The sequence below is a fragment of the Panulirus ornatus genome, chromosome 9, assembly GCF_036320965.1.
Source record: "Panulirus ornatus isolate Po-2019 chromosome 9, ASM3632096v1, whole genome shotgun sequence".
NCBI lineage: Eukaryota > Metazoa > Arthropoda > Malacostraca > Decapoda > Palinuridae > Panulirus > Panulirus ornatus.
Window position 1 is genome coordinate 25,938,719 of NC_092232.1, and position 21,011 is coordinate 25,959,729.

Here is a 21,011-nt window from a genome sequence, read left to right on the forward strand (position 1 = left end):
GCGTGGGCTATGGATAGAGCTGTGCAGAGGAGGGTGGATGTGCTGGAAATGAGATGTTTGAGGACAATATGTGGTGTGAGGTGGTTTGATCGAGTAAGTAATGAAAGGGTAAGAGAGATGTGTGGTAATAAAAAGAGTGTGGTTGAGATAGCAGAAGAGGGTGTTTTGAAATGGTTTGGTCACATGGAGAGAATGAGTGAGGAAAGATTCACCGAGAGGATATATGTGTCAGAGGTGGAGGGAACAAGGAGAAGTGGGAGACCAAATTGGAGGTGGAAAGATGGAGTGAAAAAGATTTTGAGTGATCGGGGCCTGAACATGCAGGAGGGTGAAAGGCAGGGTAAGGAATAGAGTGAATTGGAACGATGTGATATACCAGGGTCGACGTTCTGTCAGTGGATTGAACCAGGGCGTGTGAAGCGTCTGGGGTAAACCATGGAAAGTTCTGTAGGGCCTGGATGTGGAAAGGGAGCTGTGGTTTCGGTGCATTATACATGACAGCTAGAGACTGAGTGTGAACGAATGTGGCCTTTGTTGTCTTTTCCTAGCGCTACCTCGCGCACATTTGTGGGAGGGGGTTGCAATTTCATGTGTGGTGGGGTGGCGATGGGAATGAATAAAGGCAGACAGTATGAATTATGTACATGTGTATATATGTATATGTGTGTCTGTGTACATATAGGTATACGTTGAGATGTATAGGTATGTATATTGGCATGTGTGTACGTTTATGTATGTACATGTGTATGTGGGTTGGGCCATTCTTTCGTCTGTTTCCTTGCGCTACCTCGCTAACGCGGGAGACAGCGACAAAGCAAAATGATAAAAAAGAATGATCATGGTTGATATCTCATAATGTTGCCCCAAGCCAACAGATACACCATCGATGTAGATTGAATAATTTGAGAAATTACCAAAGGAGTAACCTTTAAATTCTTATTTACAGGCCTTAATGACCTCAAGACAATACCCTAGATTTGTATTTAGCATGAAAAATAATTCTGCACGCATTTTTTCCATATGCCAAAAATATCTCAACATGCCATTCTTCATTTTGCTGACCACTCTTTTTTCAGTCCCATACCTCAGTGTGATATTACCTCTAGTGATTTCTAGATCATTTACTGTTTCCCTTTACATTAAACCTTTCTCAATCTTCTGCAATATCTTTAATTGAATCATTTTAATGTATTGCCCATAACCTGACATTCTTCATTTTCCAAACCACTACCTTCTCAGTTCGATACTTGTCAAACAACTTTTCGTGAGTATAGTATCTCCTTTGTGTCGTAGAAGGTAAGAGAGGTGGGAGTGGGAGGTTGGAAATCTTCCTATCCAGTATTGCTCTTCAAAAGAAGGAACAGAGGAAAGAGCAGGATGAGGATCTTTTCTCCTCAGAAGTTTCATCATCTGTTCTTGAAGCTACTTCAGTCATGCAGGAGAAGCAAATAAGTATGAAAGGATGAAAAAGAAAGATAGGAAACATTTTGAAGGATTCTGAACATGTAGTAAACAGTAAAGTCCAGAAATGCAAGCTAATATTATTATTAGCAGAATGCACTCATCTGATCCATAGCACTCTTATTTAGATGTAATTATTCATTTTGAAGAGAAAATATTAAAAGATTTGATTATCAAGCAACTTTCTTTATTATACCAAGTGTATTCTAGCTAAGAATTTGTTTTAAACAGTAAGGAATCTAGTACTGTATTTTCATGAATTATTATATTTGTAACAAATTATTTTTTTTAACTTTTGTGAAAATTATCGAAATGAAAAGGTACATCTTTTGGATATCTTCAGTGATAAGTATGTGAGGGAAGGAGTACATTTTTGCAGCACTAAGAAACAAGAAATACAATTCTGCAGTAAAACAAAACACAAGTTGAGCAATGAGATTCTTAATACAATTGAGTGCACATACTGTAGCTGAGTGGAGTATATAGATAAGCAATTGGCAGGTGCAGGACTAGCGACATCATAGTTGGTGGGCCTGAGTCAGTGAGGAGTGTAGGATAAATTCTCCACTCTGATTCTGTATGGTATATTATTGATTGTATGTAGTTCAGTGCAGTCAAATGATAGCAAGACAATTGTATACCTTGACTGGAGTAAGTTTCAGTGTAGAATTGTAATATTTTCTCCCAGTTCTTTTTTAAGTCATATATGAGGGATATACTAGCACTATATTTAGCACCTATGTTTTCCAGTAAATTGCTACTTTCTTGTGAACTGTAAGTGAAACATGCTTATGTTTGGCTGAACTTATCATGAAGGAGTGATCACTTCTTGGAATGCAAAGTGAGGGCTCAGAATGTTATAACTTGTCTGGATAGGAAAGGCCATAGGCAAAATCATGTTCACCTGAATAAGGAAACTTACCCTACAAGTATACTGTACATGGTAGAGGCTCATGTCAGCTCAAATGATATATAAAACAAACATAATTTAGTAGTATTCTTTGTATATGCTTATTTTTTAGTCTTAATTATTGTTTTATCCAGTATTTTATTGTGTTTTGCTGTAAATTGTGTGAAGTGTAAGTTGTTCATAGGTGTACGTACATAAACTAGTCACTGTATTAGCTGTGTGCCCACACTCTTATAACAGCTGACCACAGCTGAACTTGGCCCAAAGGAAAAGAAGAATTTTTTTCCTTGATAACACAATAATCATTCTTTATTTTCTTCTTAGCTTCTTAGACATAATTATTGTTTTATATATTGTTTTATTACAGTTAGTAGGTGATACAGTAAGCCCTAGATTTAACAGGCCCCATTATAATGGATTTCAGATTTAATGAACGAATAATAATACAGTACATTAATTAATAGTTTAGAAAAAAATTAAAAATTCTCATGTGCCACATCATGTGCATTTCATATCATACTTGCTTTTGGTAGCATGGGGTAGACCTCAGACTAACTCTTGCCTCCAACTGTCTGGCGAGCATTCCCACGCTTCCAGGTGCTCACTAAACCCTACAGTGATAGAGAATTTAAAAAAAAGCATGTGAACTTAATGTGACTCAGAAATAGGTTACATTCGATTTAACGGACTTTCGGCATTAACAGACACCCCTTCTCCCCTATCAATCTGTTAAATCAAGGGTTTACTGTAGTAGATAGGCAGCATTGACCAGGGAGGTATATTACCAGTACTACCCACTTTGGTATCAATAGGGCTACTGATGGCTGTGTAGTGAACCAGCACCTTGTTGGTTGCCAAGTTGCACTCTTACGACAAAGGTAGCTGTCTTTTCTTTCTGCCTTACCATACATAGACTGTTGACATTCTGTCTCCAAACATAAAGTCTCTTCTTGTCACACATAACATTTGACTCACACGACTTATTCTTCATAACTCTATATTTTCCTTTGGTGAGTACTATGCACTGTCCCCGGCTTTTGGCAAAATGATAGGAGCAGTAGATAGAAGTATTGGGTAGGAACATTACACAGGAAAATTAGGTTGAAATTTAAGGTGGAAATAGCAGGTAGGAACATTACATGTGAGCAGTAGGTAGAATTAGTAGGTTGGATCAGTAGGCAGGAACATAAGGTAGACACATTAAGTAGAAGTAGTCTGTAGAAACTTTAGATAGGATCCTTTGAAACCAATGTGCTAGAGTTGCCCTCTGCCTGCGGCCTGTTAAGGGTGAGGCATGAAAGGCTGAAAAGTGGAGATGGATTTCACCATGCCATGGCCATCTCCTTGCAGGAGTTGTGGAAGGGACTAGACTTAAAAGATGTAGATAAATGTAGGCAAATGAGAGTTGGGGTGAGAGAGTATCATTAAATTTTAGGGGGAATAAAAAGATGTTCTGGAAGGAGGTAAATAAAGTGCGTAAGACAAGGGAGCAAATGGGAACTTCAGTGAAGGGCGCAAATGGGGAGGTGATAACAAGTAGTGGTGATGTGAGAGGAGATGGAGTGAGTATTTTGAAGGTTTGTTGAATGTGTTTGATGATAGAGTGGCAGATATAGGGTGTTTTGGTCGAGGTGGTGTGCAAAGTGAGAGGGTTAGGGAAAATGATTTGGTAAACAGAGAAGAGGTAGTGAAAGCTTTGCGGAAGATGAAAGCCGGCAAGGCAGCAGGTTTGGATAGTATTGCAGTGGAATTTATTAAAAAAGGGGGTGACTGTATTGTTGACTGGTTGGTAAGGTTATTTAATGTATGTATGATTCATGGTGAGGTGCCTGAGGATTGGCGGAATGCGTGCATAGTGCCATTGTACAAAGGCAAAGGGGATAAGAGTGATTGCTCAAATTACAGAGGTATAAGTTTGTTGAGTATTCCTGGTAAATTATATGGGAGGGTATTGATTGAGAGGGTGAAGGCATGTACAGAGCATCAGATTGGGGAAGAGCAGTGTGGTTTCAGAAGTGGTAGAGGATGTGTGGATCAGGTGTTTGCTTTGAAGAATGTATGTGAGAAATACTTAGAAAAGCAAATGGATTTGTATGTAGCATTTATGGATCTGGAGAAGGCATATGATAGAGTTGATAGAGATGCTCTGTGGAAGGTATTAAGAATATATGGTGTGGGAGGCAAGTTGTTAGAAGCAGTGAAAAGTTTTTATCAAGGATGTAAGGCATGTGTACGTGTAGGAAGAGAGGAAAGTGATTGGTTCTCAGTGAATGTAGGTTTGCGGCAGGGGTGTGTGATGTCTCCATGGTTGTTTAATTTGTTTATGGATGGGGTTGTTAGGGAGGTAAATGCAAGAGTTTTGGAAAGAGGGGCAAGTATGAAGTCTGTTGGGGATGAGAGAGCTTGGGAAGTGAGTCAGTTGTTGTTCGCTGATGATACAGCGCTGGTGGCTGATTCATGTGAGAAACTGCAGAAGCTGGTGACTGAGTTTGGTAAAGTTGTGGAAGAAGAAAGTTAAGAGTAAATGTGAATAAGAGCAAGGTTATTAGGTACAATAGGGTTGAGGGTCAAGTCAATTGGGAGGTGAGTTTGAATGGAGAAAAACTGGAGGAAGTGAAGTGTTTTAGATATCTGGGAGTGGATCTGGCAGCGGATGGAACCATGGAAGCGGAAGTGGATCATAGGGTGGGGGAGGGGGCGAAAATTCTGGGGGCCTTGAAGAATGTGTGGAAGTCGAGAACATTATCTCGGAAAGCAAAAATGGGTATGTTTGAAGGAATAGTGGTTCCAACAATGTTGTATGGTTGCGAGGCGTGGGCTATGGATAGAGTTGTGCGCAGGAGGATGGATGTGCTGGAAATGAGATGTTTGAGGACAATGTGTGGTGTGAGGTGGTTTGATCGAGTGAGTAACGTAAGGGTAAGAGAGATGTGTGGAAATAAAAAGAGCGTGGTTGAGAGAGCAGAAGAGGGTGTTTTGAAGTGTTTTGGGCACATGGAGAGAATGAGTGAGGAAAGATTGACCAAGAGGATATATGTGTCGGAGATGGAGGGAACGAGGAGAAGAGGGAGACCAAATTGGAGGTGGAAAGATGGAGTGAAAAAGATTTTGTGTGATCGGGGCCTGAACATGCAGGAGGGTGAAAGGAGGGCAAGGAATAGAGTGAATTGGAGCGATGTGGTATACCGGGGTTGACGTGCTGTCAGTGGATTGAATCAAGGCATGTGAAGCATCTGGGGTAAACCATGGAAAGCTGTGTAGGTATGTATATTTGCGTGTGTGGACGTATGTATATACATGTGTATGGGGGGGGTTGGGCCATTTCTTTCGTCTGTTTCCTTGCGCTACCTCGCAAACGCAGGAGACAGCGACAAAGTATAATAAAAAAAAAAATATAAATGGATAGATAGATAGATATTACATTGAGCAGTAAATGTAAAGTTAGATGACTAACTAATTTAGTTGTGAAGGGATTTCTTTATCAATTATACAGTAACAGTCTCCATATTTGCATAGTTGCTCAAGTTTTAATAACTGTTTTAGATAGCATTCTTTTACATTAGAAGTGAATTACATGAACAAAAAAAAGATGAACATGAATGTACATGTTTGTACACATAAAAAGATTCACTTCATTAGCCATATACCCACACTGTCACAATAATCGACCACAGCTGAACTTTTCATGAGGAACCCATCTCCTCCCAGGATTATTAGATAACTTTCTCTATTTTCACATAGATTCTGTCTCAATAGTTCTTTTATATATTGTTCTGTTAGAACATGCAGCAAATCATATGAACTGTGAGTGTAATGTGAACATGAATATACATATACTTGTATACAAGAACAATGCACTGTGTCAGGTGAGTGCTAGATTGTTACAATGGCCAGCTGCAGCTATACTCATGAGTAAGCAATCTCTTCTTCGATTATACAGTAGTACTCTATATTTTTGCTTAGTTTCTTATTCTTGATAATTGTTTTGTATGCAGTGTGGTTACAGTTTGCAGTAAATTACATAAAAGGAAATATTCCAAAAAGAGGGCTAATGAGAGTTGAGGTGAGACAGTATCATTAAACTTAAGGGATGATAAAAAGATGTTTGGATGAAGATAAATAATGTGCAAAAGACAAGAGAACAAATAGGAACATCAGTGAAGTGGGGAAGGGGGAAGTGATAACAGGTAGGGATGAAGTGAGAAAGAGATGAAGTGAGTATTTTGAAGATTTGTTGAATGTGTTTGATGATAGAGTAGCACATGTAGGGTGTTTTGGTCGGGGTGGTGTGCGAAGTGAAAGGGTCGGGGAGAATGGTTTGGTTAAGAGAGAAGAGGTAGTCAAAGCCTTGTGGAAGATGAAAGCTGCTTCACATGCCCTAGTTCCATCCATTGACAGCATGTCGACCCCAGTATACCACATCGTTCCATTTCACTTTATTCCGTGCTCACTTTTCACCCTCCTGGATGTTTAGACCCTGATTGCTCAAAATCTTTTTCACTCCATTCTTCCACCTCCAATTTGGTTTCCCACTTCTTATTCCCTTCACCTCAGACACATTTATCCTCTTTGTCAACCTTCCTTCACTCATTCTCTCCATATGTCCAGACCATTTCAATAGACCCTCTTCTGCTCTCTCAACCACACTCTTTTTATTACCATACATTTCAGCACTTACCCTTTCATTACTTACTCAATCAAACTACCTCACACCACATAATGTCCTTAAACATCTCATTTCAACACATCCACCTTCCTTTGCACAACCCCATCTATAGTCCATACCTCACAACCATATGATATTGTTGGAACTACTATTCTTCATATATACCCATTTTTGCTTTCTGAGGTAACGTTCTCTCTTTCCACACATTCTTCTTCACTCCTAGAACCTTCGCCCCCTCCCTCACCCTGTGACTCACTTCTGCTTCCATGGTTCCATTCACTGCCAAGTCAACTCCCAGATATCGAAAACACTTCACTTCCTCCAACCTTTCTCCATTCTAATTTACATCCCAGTTGACTTGTCTCTCAGCCCTACAGAACCTAATAACCTTGCTCTTATTCACATTTACTCTCAACTTCCTCCTTTTGCAAACTTTTCATAACTTGGTCACCAATTTCTGCAGTTTCTCACTTGAATCAGCCACCAGTGCTGTATCATCAGCAAACAACAAATGTCACTTCTCAGGCCCTCTCATCCCCAACAGACTGCACTCTCACCTCTCTCTCCAAAACTCTTGCTGTTACCTCCCTAACCATCCCATCCATAAACAAATTAAACATCCATGGAAACATCACACACCCCTGCCGCAGACCGACCTTCACTGGGAACCAGTCACTCTCCTTTCTTGCTACTCATACACATGCCTTACATACTGATAAAAACTTTTCACTGCTTCTAACAGCTTACCTCCCACCCCATATACTCTTTAAGACCTTCCACAAAGCATCTCTATCAGCCCTATCATATGCCTTCTCCAGATCCATAAATCCCACATACAAATCCATATTTTTCTAAATGTTTCTCATATACATTCTTTAGAGCAAATACCTTATCCACACATCCTCTACCACTTCTGAAACCACACTGCTCCTCCCCAATCTGATGCTCTGTACATGCCTTCACCTTCTCAATCAATATCATCCCTTTACAGTTTTCCAGGAATACTCAACAAACTTATGCCTATGTAGTTTGAACACTCATGTTTATCCCCTTTTCCTATGTACAATGGCCTTATACATGCATTTTGCCAATCCTCAAGCACTTCACCATGATCCATACATACATACATCGAATATCCTTACCAACCAATCAACAACACAGTCACCCCCTTCCTTAATATATATAATTACAATACCTTCCACTCCTGTGGCCTGCCAAATTTCATCTTCTTCAAGGCTTCCACCACCTCTTATCTCTTCACCAAACCACTCTCTCTGATTCTTTTTGCACACCACCCTGACCAAAACATTGTACATCTACCACTCTATCATCGAACACATTCAACAACCCCATCTCCTCCTCCCTCCATCATTACCTGTTATCACTTTGCTCCTTCACACATTATTTACTTCCTTCCAAAATGTCTTTGAATTCTCCCTGAAGTTTAATGATACTCTCTTGCCCCTACTCTCATTTGCCCTCTTTTTCAACCCTTGCACCTTCCTTTTGACCTCATGCCACTTTCTCTTATACATCTTCCAGTCATTTGCACTCCTTCCTTTAAGTGCCATCCAAACACCCCTCTTTTCTCTTTCACTAACAACTTTACTTCTTCATCTCACTACTCACTACCCTTTCTAATCTGCCTACCTTCCACCTTTTGCATGCCATGTGCATCTCTTGCACATGCCATCACTGCTTCCCTAGATACATACCACTCCTCATCCACTCCCTTCACTTCATTTGCTCTCACTTTTTGCCATTCTATACTCAATCCTCCTTGGTACTTCTTCACACAAGTCTCCTTTCCAGGCTTACTCTCACCACTCTCTTCTCTCCTCTTTTTTGAAAACCTCCTCAAATCTTCACCTTTGCGTCCACAAGATAGTGATCAGACATCCGACCAGCTGCCCCTCTCAGCACATTTACATCCATAAGTCTCTCTTTTACATGCCTATCAATTAATACATAATCTAATAATACACTTTGACCATCTCTCCTACCCACATACTTATACTTATGTATATCTCTCTTTTTAAGCCAGGTATTCCCAGTCAACTGTCATTTTTCAGCACACAAATCCACAAGCTCTTCACCATTTCCATTCACAATACTGAATACACCATGTGTACCAATTTTACCCTCAAGTCCCACATTACTAACCTCTGCATTTAAATCGCCTTTCTTTAATATCAGGTCTTGTGTACCAAAGCTGCTGACACACTTATTCAGCTGCTCCCAAAACACTTGTCTCTCATGATCTTTCTTCTCATGACCAGGTTCATAAGCACCAATAATCACCCATCTTGTGCCATCCACTTTCAGTTTTACCCACATCAGTTTAAATTTATTTTCTTGCACTCTGTCACACACTCCCATAACTCCTGCTTTAGGAGTAGTGCTATTCCTACCTTAGCTCTTGTCCTCTCACCAACCTCTAACTTTACTCCCAAGACATTTCCAAACCATTCTTCCCCATTACCCTTGAGCTTCACTTCACTCAGAGCCAGAACATTCAGATTTCTTTCCACAGATATACTACCTATCTCTTCTCTCTTATCTTGATTTCATCCACACACATTGAGACACCCCAGTCTGAGCCTTCGAGAAGGATGAGCACTCTGCACTTGACTCCTGTTTCCTCTTTTAGGAATTGAAATACAAAAAGGAGAGGTTTTCCTGCCCCCCCTGCTCCCACCCCCTTTATTCACCTTCTACAACATGTGAGGAATATAGAGGTAAAATTCTTTCTCCCCTACCTCAGGGATAGAATGTCATATATATGTGAATATATGTACAGGTGCAAGTCACTTGGTACAATGGTCGACCGTGGGGTACCCAAATGACCAAAGCACTTGTTGGCTTATTGGCAGTTTTCCAAACCATAGAAATTATGCCAAACTATGACATACTTTGTTTTTCATCTAACATTGGGAGCTTCTGAACTATAGATTGCAGGATTAAGGACTTTTCACTTTATTTGAGAGAGGATTTTATTTAAGGCTAGGTGAGAATAATGATAATCACTTCTCAGGTTTATACATGCCTGCTTTGGAGTCATTGTCTTGGACTTTTATCTCATGCAGTGTAAAAGCACATCTTTTGGTGCAGTGGCTAATGATTACTGTTGTTTTATTTTATTTTTTATTGTGTGTGAATGCAATGACCACAAAGCAAAAAACTTTCTCATACACAATAGGTTGCTTACTGGAATTGGTCAAATATGCTATAGAGCATAGCTGTAGAACAGCTCATGGTCATTGTAGACTGCTAACTGAGAAAATTTTAGCATCCATGACAATAGAAGTAAATGATTGATACTCTGTGTTGTTATTTGCTGAAGTACATTGTCCTTTTTTTTTTTTTTTTTTCATACTGTTCGCCATTTCCCGCGATAGCGAGGTAGCGTTAAGAACAGAGGACTGGGCCTTTGAGGGAATATCCTCACCTGGCCCCCTTCTCTGTTCCTTCTTTTGGAAAATTAAAAAAAAACGAGAGGGGAGGATTTCCAGCCCCCCGCTCCCTTCCCTTTTAGTCGCCTTCTACGACACGCAGGGAATACGTGGGAAGTATTCTTTCTCCCCTATCCCCAGGGATAGGGGAGAAAAACATTAATGTTTTTCTTGAAAATACTAAGAGTAGATATCAGGTACTTATATGACATAAGGGAGAAATGATAATTTCTTATTTCCAGTGTCACTGAAGTTAACCGATAGGGGACTCAAAACCATCCCTTCCTTCTTTAATTTCTGTAAAAGTTGGAACAAAATAAAGGAGCAAAGTGAGGAGTGCTCAGCTTTCTTGAAGGCTCAAGCTGAGTTGTCTGAATATTCGTAGATGTAACCAGGATGAGAAGAAGGGAGAGATGCATGCTTTAGGAGAGGAATGTGGATGTGCTATCTCTGAGTGAAACTAAGCTCAAGGGGAAGGGGAAAGAAGAGTTTGGAAATTTCTTATCAGTAAAATCAAGAGGTAGTGTAGGAAAAATGCACAGGAAATAGTGATATTCTGCTAAGGGAGGAGTAGTAGGACTGTGTGAGTGAGCCCCAGATTGATGCTGGTGTAGAAAGGGGATTGCAAAAGGTGAGTTAAAGTTAGTGGTTATGCACCTAGTAATGAGAAGAGTGAGGTGAGTGTTTAGGGAGGAATTGATTGAGTGTGTCAGCAATTTTGATGCAAAGGATCAAGTAGTGATGGCTGATTCAAATATGAGAGTTGATGATATGATTAGGGGCAGTATGATTTGGGCCCAGTATTGTGAATGAAAATGATGAACAGCTTGTGGTGTTATATGCTGACAAAGGCTTGGCGATTGGGAATGCATTGTTTAGATGCATGAATATACATTGGCAAGTGGGCATTTCTGGATTGTGGATTAATTGGGAGCCATGCAAGAGAGAGACTTGAAAGTGAATGTGCTGAGCAAAGCTGTTGGTGGGATGTGCGATCACAACTTGGTGGAGGTGAGATTAAAAGTGTGTGGAGGCTTTAGGAAAAGTTTAAATGATATGGGTAGGAAGAGGGTAATGAAAGTGAGTGATCTTGGAAAAGAGGCTTGTGTGAAGAGATACCAAGAGAACTTAAGTGAAGAATGTCAAAAGGTGAGAATAAATGGAACTAAGGGGTGGGTGAGAAATTTGAGGTATTTAGGGTAGTAGTACTTGCATGTGTGAGATAAGTGTGACATAGCATGCAGAAGGTAGGAGGTAGGCATGTCAGAAAGGGTAGTGAGTGGTGGAATGAGGAGACTTAAGTCGCCAATGCAAAAGAAGAGAGAGGTTCATGACCATTTACTTGCAAGGTAGGAATGCAAATGATTGGTAGACATAAATAAGAAAGCACCAGGAGGTCAAGGGGAAGTTGCAGCTGAAAAACAGTACAGATGAGTGTTAGGATGAGCGAGTATCAACAAATTTCAGGAAGGAAAAGAAAATATTTTAGAAAGAGGTAGTGTACTGACAACGAGAACAAATAGAAACATCCAGTAGAGGGAACAGTTGGGGAAGTGGTAGCAGCAGATCTGAGGTAAAGAAGAGATGCAGTGAATATATTGATGAACTCTTGAATATGTTTCAGTCATAGGGTGGAAGATGATTATGTTTTTGACATATGGTTATGCAAAATAAGTGAGTCATGACACTTGGTTTGGTTAAAGAGTAGAAGTAGTGAAAGCCGTCTATAAGATAGACTGGTAAAGCAGCTGGATTGGATGGGATTGAAGTTGAATTTCTTAAGAAAAGAGGTGACTGTTGTTGATTCGTTAGCTAGGATTTTTAGTGTATGTATTTTCCATCGTGAAGTGCCTAAGGATTGGCAGAAAACCTGTATGGAGCCATTATATAAAGGCAAGGGGGACAAAAGTGCATGTTCAAATTGCAGAGGTACATAATAAGTTTGCTGAGAGTTCCTAATAATTTATATGAGAGAGTGGTGATTTAGAGGGTGGTGGTATGCACAGAGTATTAGAATGGGGATGAACCATGTGGTTTAGGGAGTGGTAGAGGTTGTGTGGATCAGGTGTTTGCTTTGAGAATGTGTGAAAAACATTTAGAGGAATAGAAGGATTTTTGTATGTAGCATTAATGGATCTGGAGAAAGGGATGAGATGGATTGTGACGCTGTGTGGAAGGTGTTATGAATATGTGGTGTGGGAGGAAAGCTCCAAGAAGCATTGAGGAGTAAGACATGAGCTCAAGTAGGAACAGAGGAGGATGAGTGTGCAGCAGGGGATTGAGTCACCATGGCTGCTAAATCTATTTATGGATGGGTTGGAGATGGAGGTGACTACAAGGGTCTTGGAGAGAGGAGGTCTGTAGTTGATACTTGTTGGGGGTCTGGGAGGTGAATCAGTTACTGTTTGCAGATGACACTGAACTGATGGCAGATTTAACTGGAAAAACTGCTGAGGCCAGATTGTGTGACATCAGGAAGTTGAGAGTAAATGTGAATAGAATCAAGGCTATTAGGTTTAGCAATGGAGAGAGATGGGTTAGTTGAAGTGTGAGTTTGAATGGAGAGAACTTAGAGGAAGTGAAGTGCTTTAGATACATGGGAGTGGATATGGCAGCAAAGGGAACCATGGGAGCTGAAGTGAGCCATAGGATGGGTTTGTGAGAAAGACTTGGGAATCAACAGTGTTCCTAACCTGTTGCATGAGTCCCACCTTAATAGAATACTTAAGGAGACTAACTGTTTGCTAGTAAATATTTAGGTAGCATTCAGCTTCATGGATCAAGAATTATTCAGCAAGCTATTCACATCCTACATAAGGCCAAAACTAGAATATGCTTCTCAAGTTTAGTCACCTCGCCAAAAACAAGCACCAAGAGCTTATAAAGAATGATCAGAGAACCAGAATTAAGAAAGGTTAGTTAGAGGGAAAGATTAAAGGCTTTAGATATGAACACCTTAGAAAAGAAGATTGGTGTGTGATCTCAAAACAGCTTTTTAGTTTTTAAAACATTATTGTGAAGTAGGATAGAACAACCAGAGGACACTGCATGAAATTGAGCAAGAAAACTTGTTAAAAATTACAATTGAAAATTACAGTGAAGTACTTTTATAGTATGAGAGTGGTGGATGGATGGAATATAATGGATGAAGGCATGGTTAATGCAGATAGCTTACAGAAATTTAATAAGGTGTATGATGATATTTATGAAATTTGGCCTCACAAGTGTAAAACTTCCTCCCTGTGCAATTCAAATTTGTAATTGCATTGAGTTGTGTGTGGAAGGAGAGTTCACTGCCTGTTATTTGGTATGTTTGATGGTATAGTAGCTATGACTGCATTGAATGAATGCAAAATGTGGGCCCAAGATATGAAAGTATGGAACATGGTGAATGTGTTAGAATGAAATGTCCGAGGACAATATGTGGTGTTAAGTGGGTTTATCAAATAAGAAATGATAGGGTAAGAGAGAGATATAGTAGTTAGAGGGGTATGTATAAAAGAGCTGTAAAGGTTGTGCTGAAATAGTTATTTCATATGGAGAGGATGGGTGAGAAGATGACTATACTCTGTTTACTTTCGATGGACATCTGGGATGAACTAGAGGACACTAATGAATGGAGAACACTATCAGGATATATGTGAGGTAGGGGAGTGTGAGTAGGTTAGGTGTTGGATTAGTTCATACCATTGGTCGACCACTTACTCGCAGTATCTCAGGCACAGAGCTGTTATCTTTCTCTACCCTTGTCCTTTCACTGTCTCTAATTCCTTAGGGTTTCTGTCACTAACAGTGATATGTTTCACATGTATTGTAATGATAGTGAATTCAGGATTCAGTTTCCTTTTCTGTATAAAAACTAAAGCTTTCCCTTCTCCTTGGAAGTATGCATTGGTGCATCCCATCTCTAAGAAGGGTGACCATTCTGACCCCTCTAACTGTTGACGTAGGGCTTTGACATCTACCATTTCCAAAGTCCTTGAATTCCTCATCATCTCTCATGTCCTTAAACACCTTGAAAATCACAGTCTTCTCTCTGATCACCAGTATGGCTTCTGTAATGCGGGATGCACCGTAATATTCTTTCCTGTCTTACTAATGTCTGGTCATCATCCATGAAAGATTTTGGGGAGTCATGTGTAGCTGCCCTTGAGGCTTTGCTCCTTCATATCTAGCTTCCTCTGCAGCCGATCTGTCTCTGTGGTTGTTGATAGATCAGCCTCCCCCATTTTTTTCTATCAACAGCAGTGTCCCTCAGGATTCTCTCCTTACCCCCTACACTTTTTCTCCTTTTTTTTCAATGATTTCCTCTCCACAAATAAATCAGTGCACTCATACACTGACAACTCAACACTGCATTCATCCATATCCTTTAATTCTGCTCCTTCTCTTCTCTTTGGATCTGCATCTTGTCTTGACACAGCTTCCTCGATAAACTCAAACCTGGATGGGATATATCACTGGGGTACAACACAAAATCTTGTTAATTTTAATGCTTCCAAGACCCAGTTTCTACCCATCTCTTTATTGGAAACTCCTCTCAATTCTTGTCTCTCCTTTGACAGTTCTGTAATTCCATCTTTTGACTTAATGAACATACTTGGTATTACTGTAACATCCACTCTTTCTTGGAAACCCCACATTACAGGAATAGGTAAGTTGAAGCTTTGGGACTCTCTACCTTCTCATGTCTTTTCCCAGTAACTATGACCTGGCACATTTCAAAAGACAAGTTTTTCACCTCCAAAACTTGTAAATACTTTCCTTTCTCTTTTCTTTTTCCATTTCATAATTCTCTTTCTTTTTCTTTCTTTCTTTCATACTATTCGCCATTTCCCGCATTAGCGAGGTAGCGTTGAGAACAGAGGACTGGGCCCTTGAGGGAATATCCTCACCTGGGCCCCTTCTCTGTTCCCTCTTTTGGAAAATTAAAAAAAAAAAAAAAAAAAAAATTAAAGCCCAGCCTTGATGTGGACTTTTGTCAGAAGAGAACATTATTATCATTTGTGCCAATCCATTTTATCAACATCGTCGCTAGTATCATCATTAGTATTGATTATAAATTATTCCAGTACCATCTATCCCCAACATACATCCTAGTTCTGTTCTGACCAATGGTCTGAACTCGAAATGGACGTAGGTTGGATGTATGTCAGGATGGCATGAAGAAGTCATATACCTGTACAGCATACTTTTTTTTATTGATGTTATTATACTTAGTCGCTGTCTCCTGCGTAAGTGAGGTAGTGCAAGGATACAGATGAAAGAATGGCCCAACCCACCCACATACACATGTATATATATAAACGCCCACACATGCGCATTGCATACTTATGCATTTCAGCATATACATACATATACATACACAAACATAAACATATATACACATGTACATATTCATATTTGCTGCCTTCATCTATTCCTGTTGCCACTGCACCACACATGAAAAACAGCACCCTCCCTCACCCTGTGTGTGTGTAAGGTAGGCTAGGAAAGACAACAAAGGCCACATTTGTTCACTCTCAGTCTCTAGTTGTCATGTGTAATGCACTGAAACCAAAGCTCCCTTTCCACATTCATGCCCCACAAAACTTTCCATGGTTTACCCCAGACGCTTCGCTGCCCTGGTTCAATCCATTGACAGCACGTCAACCCCGGTATACCACATCGCTCCAGTTCACTCTATTCCTTGCATGCCTTTCACCCTCCTGCATGTTCAGGCCCCAATCGCTCAAAATCTTTTTCATTCCATCCTTCCACCTCCAGTTTGGTCTCCCACTTCTCCTCTTTCCCTCCACCTCTGACACATATACCCTCTTTGTCAATCTTTCCTTACTCATTCTCTCCATGAGACCAAACCATTTCAATACACCCTCTTCTCTTTCAACCACACTCTTTTTATTACCACACATCTCCCTTACCCTTTCATTACTTACTCGATCAAACCACCTCACACCACATATTGTCCTCAAACATCTCATTTCCAACACATCCACCCTCCTCCGCACAACCCTACCTATAGCCCATGCCTCGCAACCATATAACATTGTTGGAACCACTATTCCTTCAAACATACCCATTTTTGTTCTCCGAGATAATGTTCTCACCTTATACACATTCTTTAATGCTCCCAGAACCTTCGCCCCCTCCTCCACCCTGTGACTCAGTCACCAACTTCTGTATATTGTCATCCGAATCAGCTACCAGTGCTGTATCAACAGTAAACAACAACTGACTCACTTCCCAAGCCCTCTCATCCACAACAGACTGCATACTTGCCCCTCTCTCTAAAACTCTTGCATTCACATCCCTAACAACCCCATGCATAAACAAATTAAACAACCATGGAGACATCACACACCCCTGCCACAAACCGACATTTACTGGGAACCAATCATTTTCCTCTCTTCCTACTCGTACACATGCCTTACATCCTTGATTTTAACTTCTCACTGTTTCTAGCCACTTACCTCCCACACTATATACTCTTAATACCTTCAACCCTATCATATCCCTTCTCCAGATCCATTAATGCTACTTACAAATCCATATGTTTTTCTAAGTATTTCTAACCTACATTCTTCAAAGTAAACACGTGATCCACACATCCTCTACCACTTCTTAAACCACGCTGTTCTTCCCCAATCTGATGCTCTGTACATGCCTTTACCCTCTCAATCAATACCATCCCATATAATTTCCCAGGAATCCTCAACAAACTTATACCTCTGTAATTTGAGCACTCACCTTTATCCCCTTTGCCTTTGTACAGTGGCACTATGCATGCATTCTGCCAATCCTCAGGCACTTCACCATGAACCATATATACACTGAATATCCTTACCAATCAGTCAACAATGCAGTCAACCCCCTTTTTTAATAAATTCCACTGCAATACCATCCAAACCCGCTGCCTTACTGGCTTTCATCTTCTACAAAGCTTTCACTACCTCTTCTCTGTTTACCATACCATTTTCTCTGACCCTCACTTTGCACACCACCTCGACCAAAACGCCCTATATCTGCCACTATATCATCAGACACATTCAACAAACCTTCAAAATACTCACTCCATCTCCTTACTTCACCACTACTTGTTATTACCTCCTCATTCGCCCCCTTCACCGATGTTCCCATTAGTTCTCTTGTCTTACGCACTTTGTAACCTTCCGAAACATCTTTTTATCCTCTTTCAAATTTAATGATACTCTCTAACCCCAACTCTCATTTTCCCTCTTTTTCACCTCTTGCACCTTTCTCTTGACCTCCTGCATCTTTCTTTTTTACATCTCCCAGTCATTCACATCTCCCAGTCATTCACACTACTTCTTTGCATAAATCATCCAAATGCCTCTCTCACTTCTCTTTCACTAACAATCTTACTTCTTCTTCCCACCACTCACTACCCTTTCTAATCTGCCCACCTCCCACCTTTCTCATGCCACAAGCATCTCTTGCGCAAGCCATCACTGCTTCCCTAAATACATCCCATTCCTCCCCCACTCCCCTTACATCCTTTGTTCTCACCTTTTTCCATTCTGTACTCAGTCTCTCCTGGTACTTCCTCACACAAGTCTCCTTCCCAAGCTCAATTACTCTCACCACTCTCTTCACCCCAACATTCTCTCTTCTTTTCTGAAAACCTCTACACCTCTTCACCTTCGCCTCCACAAGATAATGGTCAGACATCCCTCCAGTTGCCCCTCTCAGCACATTAACATCCAAAAGTCTCTCTTTCATGTGCCTATCATTTAACACATAATCCAATAACACTCTCTGGCCTTCTCTCCTACTTACATAGGTATACTTATGTATATCTCTTTTTTAAACCAGGTATTCCAAATCACCAGTCCTTTTTCAGCACATAAATCTGCAAGCTCTTCACCATTTCCATTTACAACACTGAACACCCCATGTACACCAATTATACCCTCAACTGCCACATTACTAACCTTTGCATTCAAATCACCCATCACTATAACCCAGTCTCTTTTGCATCAAAGCTGCTAACACACTCACTCAGCTGCTCCCAAAACACTTGTCTCTCATGATCTTTCTTCTCATGACCAGGTGCATAGGCACCAATAATCACCCATCTCTCTCTCCATCCACTTTCAGTTTTACCCATATCAATCTAGAGTTTACTTTCTTACACTCTGTCACATACCCCACACCTCCTGCTTCAGGAGTAGTGTTACTCCTTCCTTTGCTCTTGTCCTCTCACCAACCTCTGACTTTACTCCCAAGACATTCCCAAACCATTCTTCCCTTTTACCCTGAAGCTTCGTTTCACTGAGAGCCAAAACATTTAGTTCCTTTCCTCAAACATAGTACCTATCTCTCCTTTTTTCTCATCTTTGTTACATCCACACACATTTAAACACCCAATCTGAGCCTTCGGGGAGGATGAGCACTCCCCACATGACTCCTTCTGTTTCCCCTTTTAGAAAGTTAAAATACAAGGAGGGGAGGGTTTCTAGCCCCCGACTCCAGTCCCTTTTAGTCACCTTCTGTGACAGGCAGGGAATGCATGGGAAGTGTTCTTTCTCCCCTATCCCCTATCCAACTTGATTTTATTGTGATTATCAAGTTTTTTATTAACCAGCTGTATTATATGATTCTTTAGTTTCTTTTTACCTTTTATTTAAGATTCTGTCATGATTATCTCATTTTTGTTTAACCAGTTTTATGAATTAACTTTTTTTTAAATCACTATGGTTTATTGATAAATAATCTTTGGTTTATTTTTATCTTTTTGGCAGCTCCTTTGTCAGCACTTACTGCTTCACGTCTGACTCAGATGTTGTGCAAACTATATCTTCTTTTAATTCTATTGAATCAACCATGACTTGCTGTGAAGTTCTTGATGTAATCCTCACCCACTAGCTCCTTCAAAGTCTCAAAAAGACTTCTAGCCTTTGCCTGAATTGTTAGTAAGCTTAGTGGTACGTGTTTTTGAATTTGATCTTCCATCCACAGCATCAACAACTTTTCCATTTCATGGATGGGCCTTTTCATTGCTTTGCTTTTGTTGTAGACTGCATACTTGCCAAACCTTTCTCTGCTTCACATATTTTTCCTTGTCCTTTAATATTGTGGAGACCATCAATTGAGACAAATATAGATCACAATCTATATTAATGCAATCACATTAACTTTTTTCCTCCTCCATATTGGGCGATTACCTTCATTTTCAATGCCAAATCGAGCATCTTCCTTGGCTTCTTGCCAGATCTAAAAGCATGCAATGAGTTTTTCAATTTATTTCCCAAATTAAAATTGTCCATGAATTTAGACATTGTACAATGCAGCCCATTATCAATTCCTTTAATGTATGTGAGAAAGAGAACTGGTCCCGAGAGTGATCCTTGTGGCATGCCACTTGATACATCTAACCATTTAGGGGCTTGATAATTAATCACTAGTCTTTATTTATGACTAGTCAGCCAATTTCCTAAGCATCAAATTACAACCCTTTCCATACCATGTGACTTTTATTAGTAACTTTTGATGTGAATCTTTATCAAAAGCTTTCATAATGTATACTGAGTATTTCATAAAAGAAATCAAGCATATTTGTTAAACATGAGTGATTTCATAGAAAACCATTATAGAATCATCTTTTGAGTGATGTGCCCCTACATGAGTTACAATCTTGTCCTGACTTATGGTTTACAATATTTTACCAAGTGCAGATGTTAAGCTAATTGGACAATAATTGCCAGACTGTGTTTTATTACCTTTTATAAATATTGGTGTTACATTGGCAAATTTCCATTCCTCTGGAACATTTCCAAGTGGGCAACTTTTAGTGTCCTCAAATAGAACTTACCTGGGCCTACTGTTATATTTACTCTCATTCCATTCAGTATTGATTTATTTCAATATGTTGCAAAGCATTTTCCCTTCTTAGTTATGGAGCTGGGTTCAGGGCATGACTTGTATCCTTAATTGTAAATACAGATGCAAAAATATCATATAAAATCTTTGCCATGGCTTCGTTATCATCAACCAAGTCACCATTTTCTGTAATTGATGGCTCAGTTGGTTGAGTGAGGACTTGCTTACTTCAAACATAACTATAAAACTTTTTAGGGTTTTTGTAGCAATTTTAAGCAGTATGCACTTCATACTGACATTTACTTTGATATATAAGTTTCTTAGTTTATCTCCACAGATTTGCATAATTTACTCTGTCTTGTTGGTTATTTGTCTCTTTGATGTTTTTGTCTGCTACTTAGTTAGACAACAAGCACTTTTGTATGTCATTTCTCCACTACTTTGGCTTCAATTTGAAGCAAGACCATCGTATATGCATTGGCACATATGTTTCCTCCATAACCTTGAAAGTATTACTGGATCTTTTCCAAGCTTCTACCGTATTGTTTTCATTAACATCATCCCAGGTTTTCCAGTCACAAGCAGTAAGAAGACCACTGAAATTTGCATGGCTAAAATCTGGCTTTTTTTTTTCCCCAGCATTACAGGCTATGTTGAAATGTACCTCAAAAGTAGTTTGTCA

General features: G+C 39.9%; 1 protein-coding gene across 4 annotated transcripts in view; it reads left to right on the forward strand.

Annotated features, from left to right (window-relative positions):
* mri (BTB/POZ domain-containing protein mrityu) overlaps positions 1-21,011 on the forward strand; it is a 550,707-nt gene that overhangs the window by 373,539 nt on the left and 156,157 nt on the right. For 2 of the 4 annotated variants that reach the window (XM_071664897.1, XM_071664901.1), the window contains one exon: positions 1,240-4,384. The exons of the other annotated variants lie outside the window; for them this stretch is intronic. In XM_071664897.1, the coding sequence (XP_071520998.1) occupies positions 1,240-1,293 (54 nt within the window). In that variant the 3' untranslated portion in view covers positions 1,294-4,384. Of the gene's footprint in view, positions 1-1,239; positions 4,385-21,011 lie in introns of those variants that run through there. 4 annotated transcript variants of the gene reach the window in all.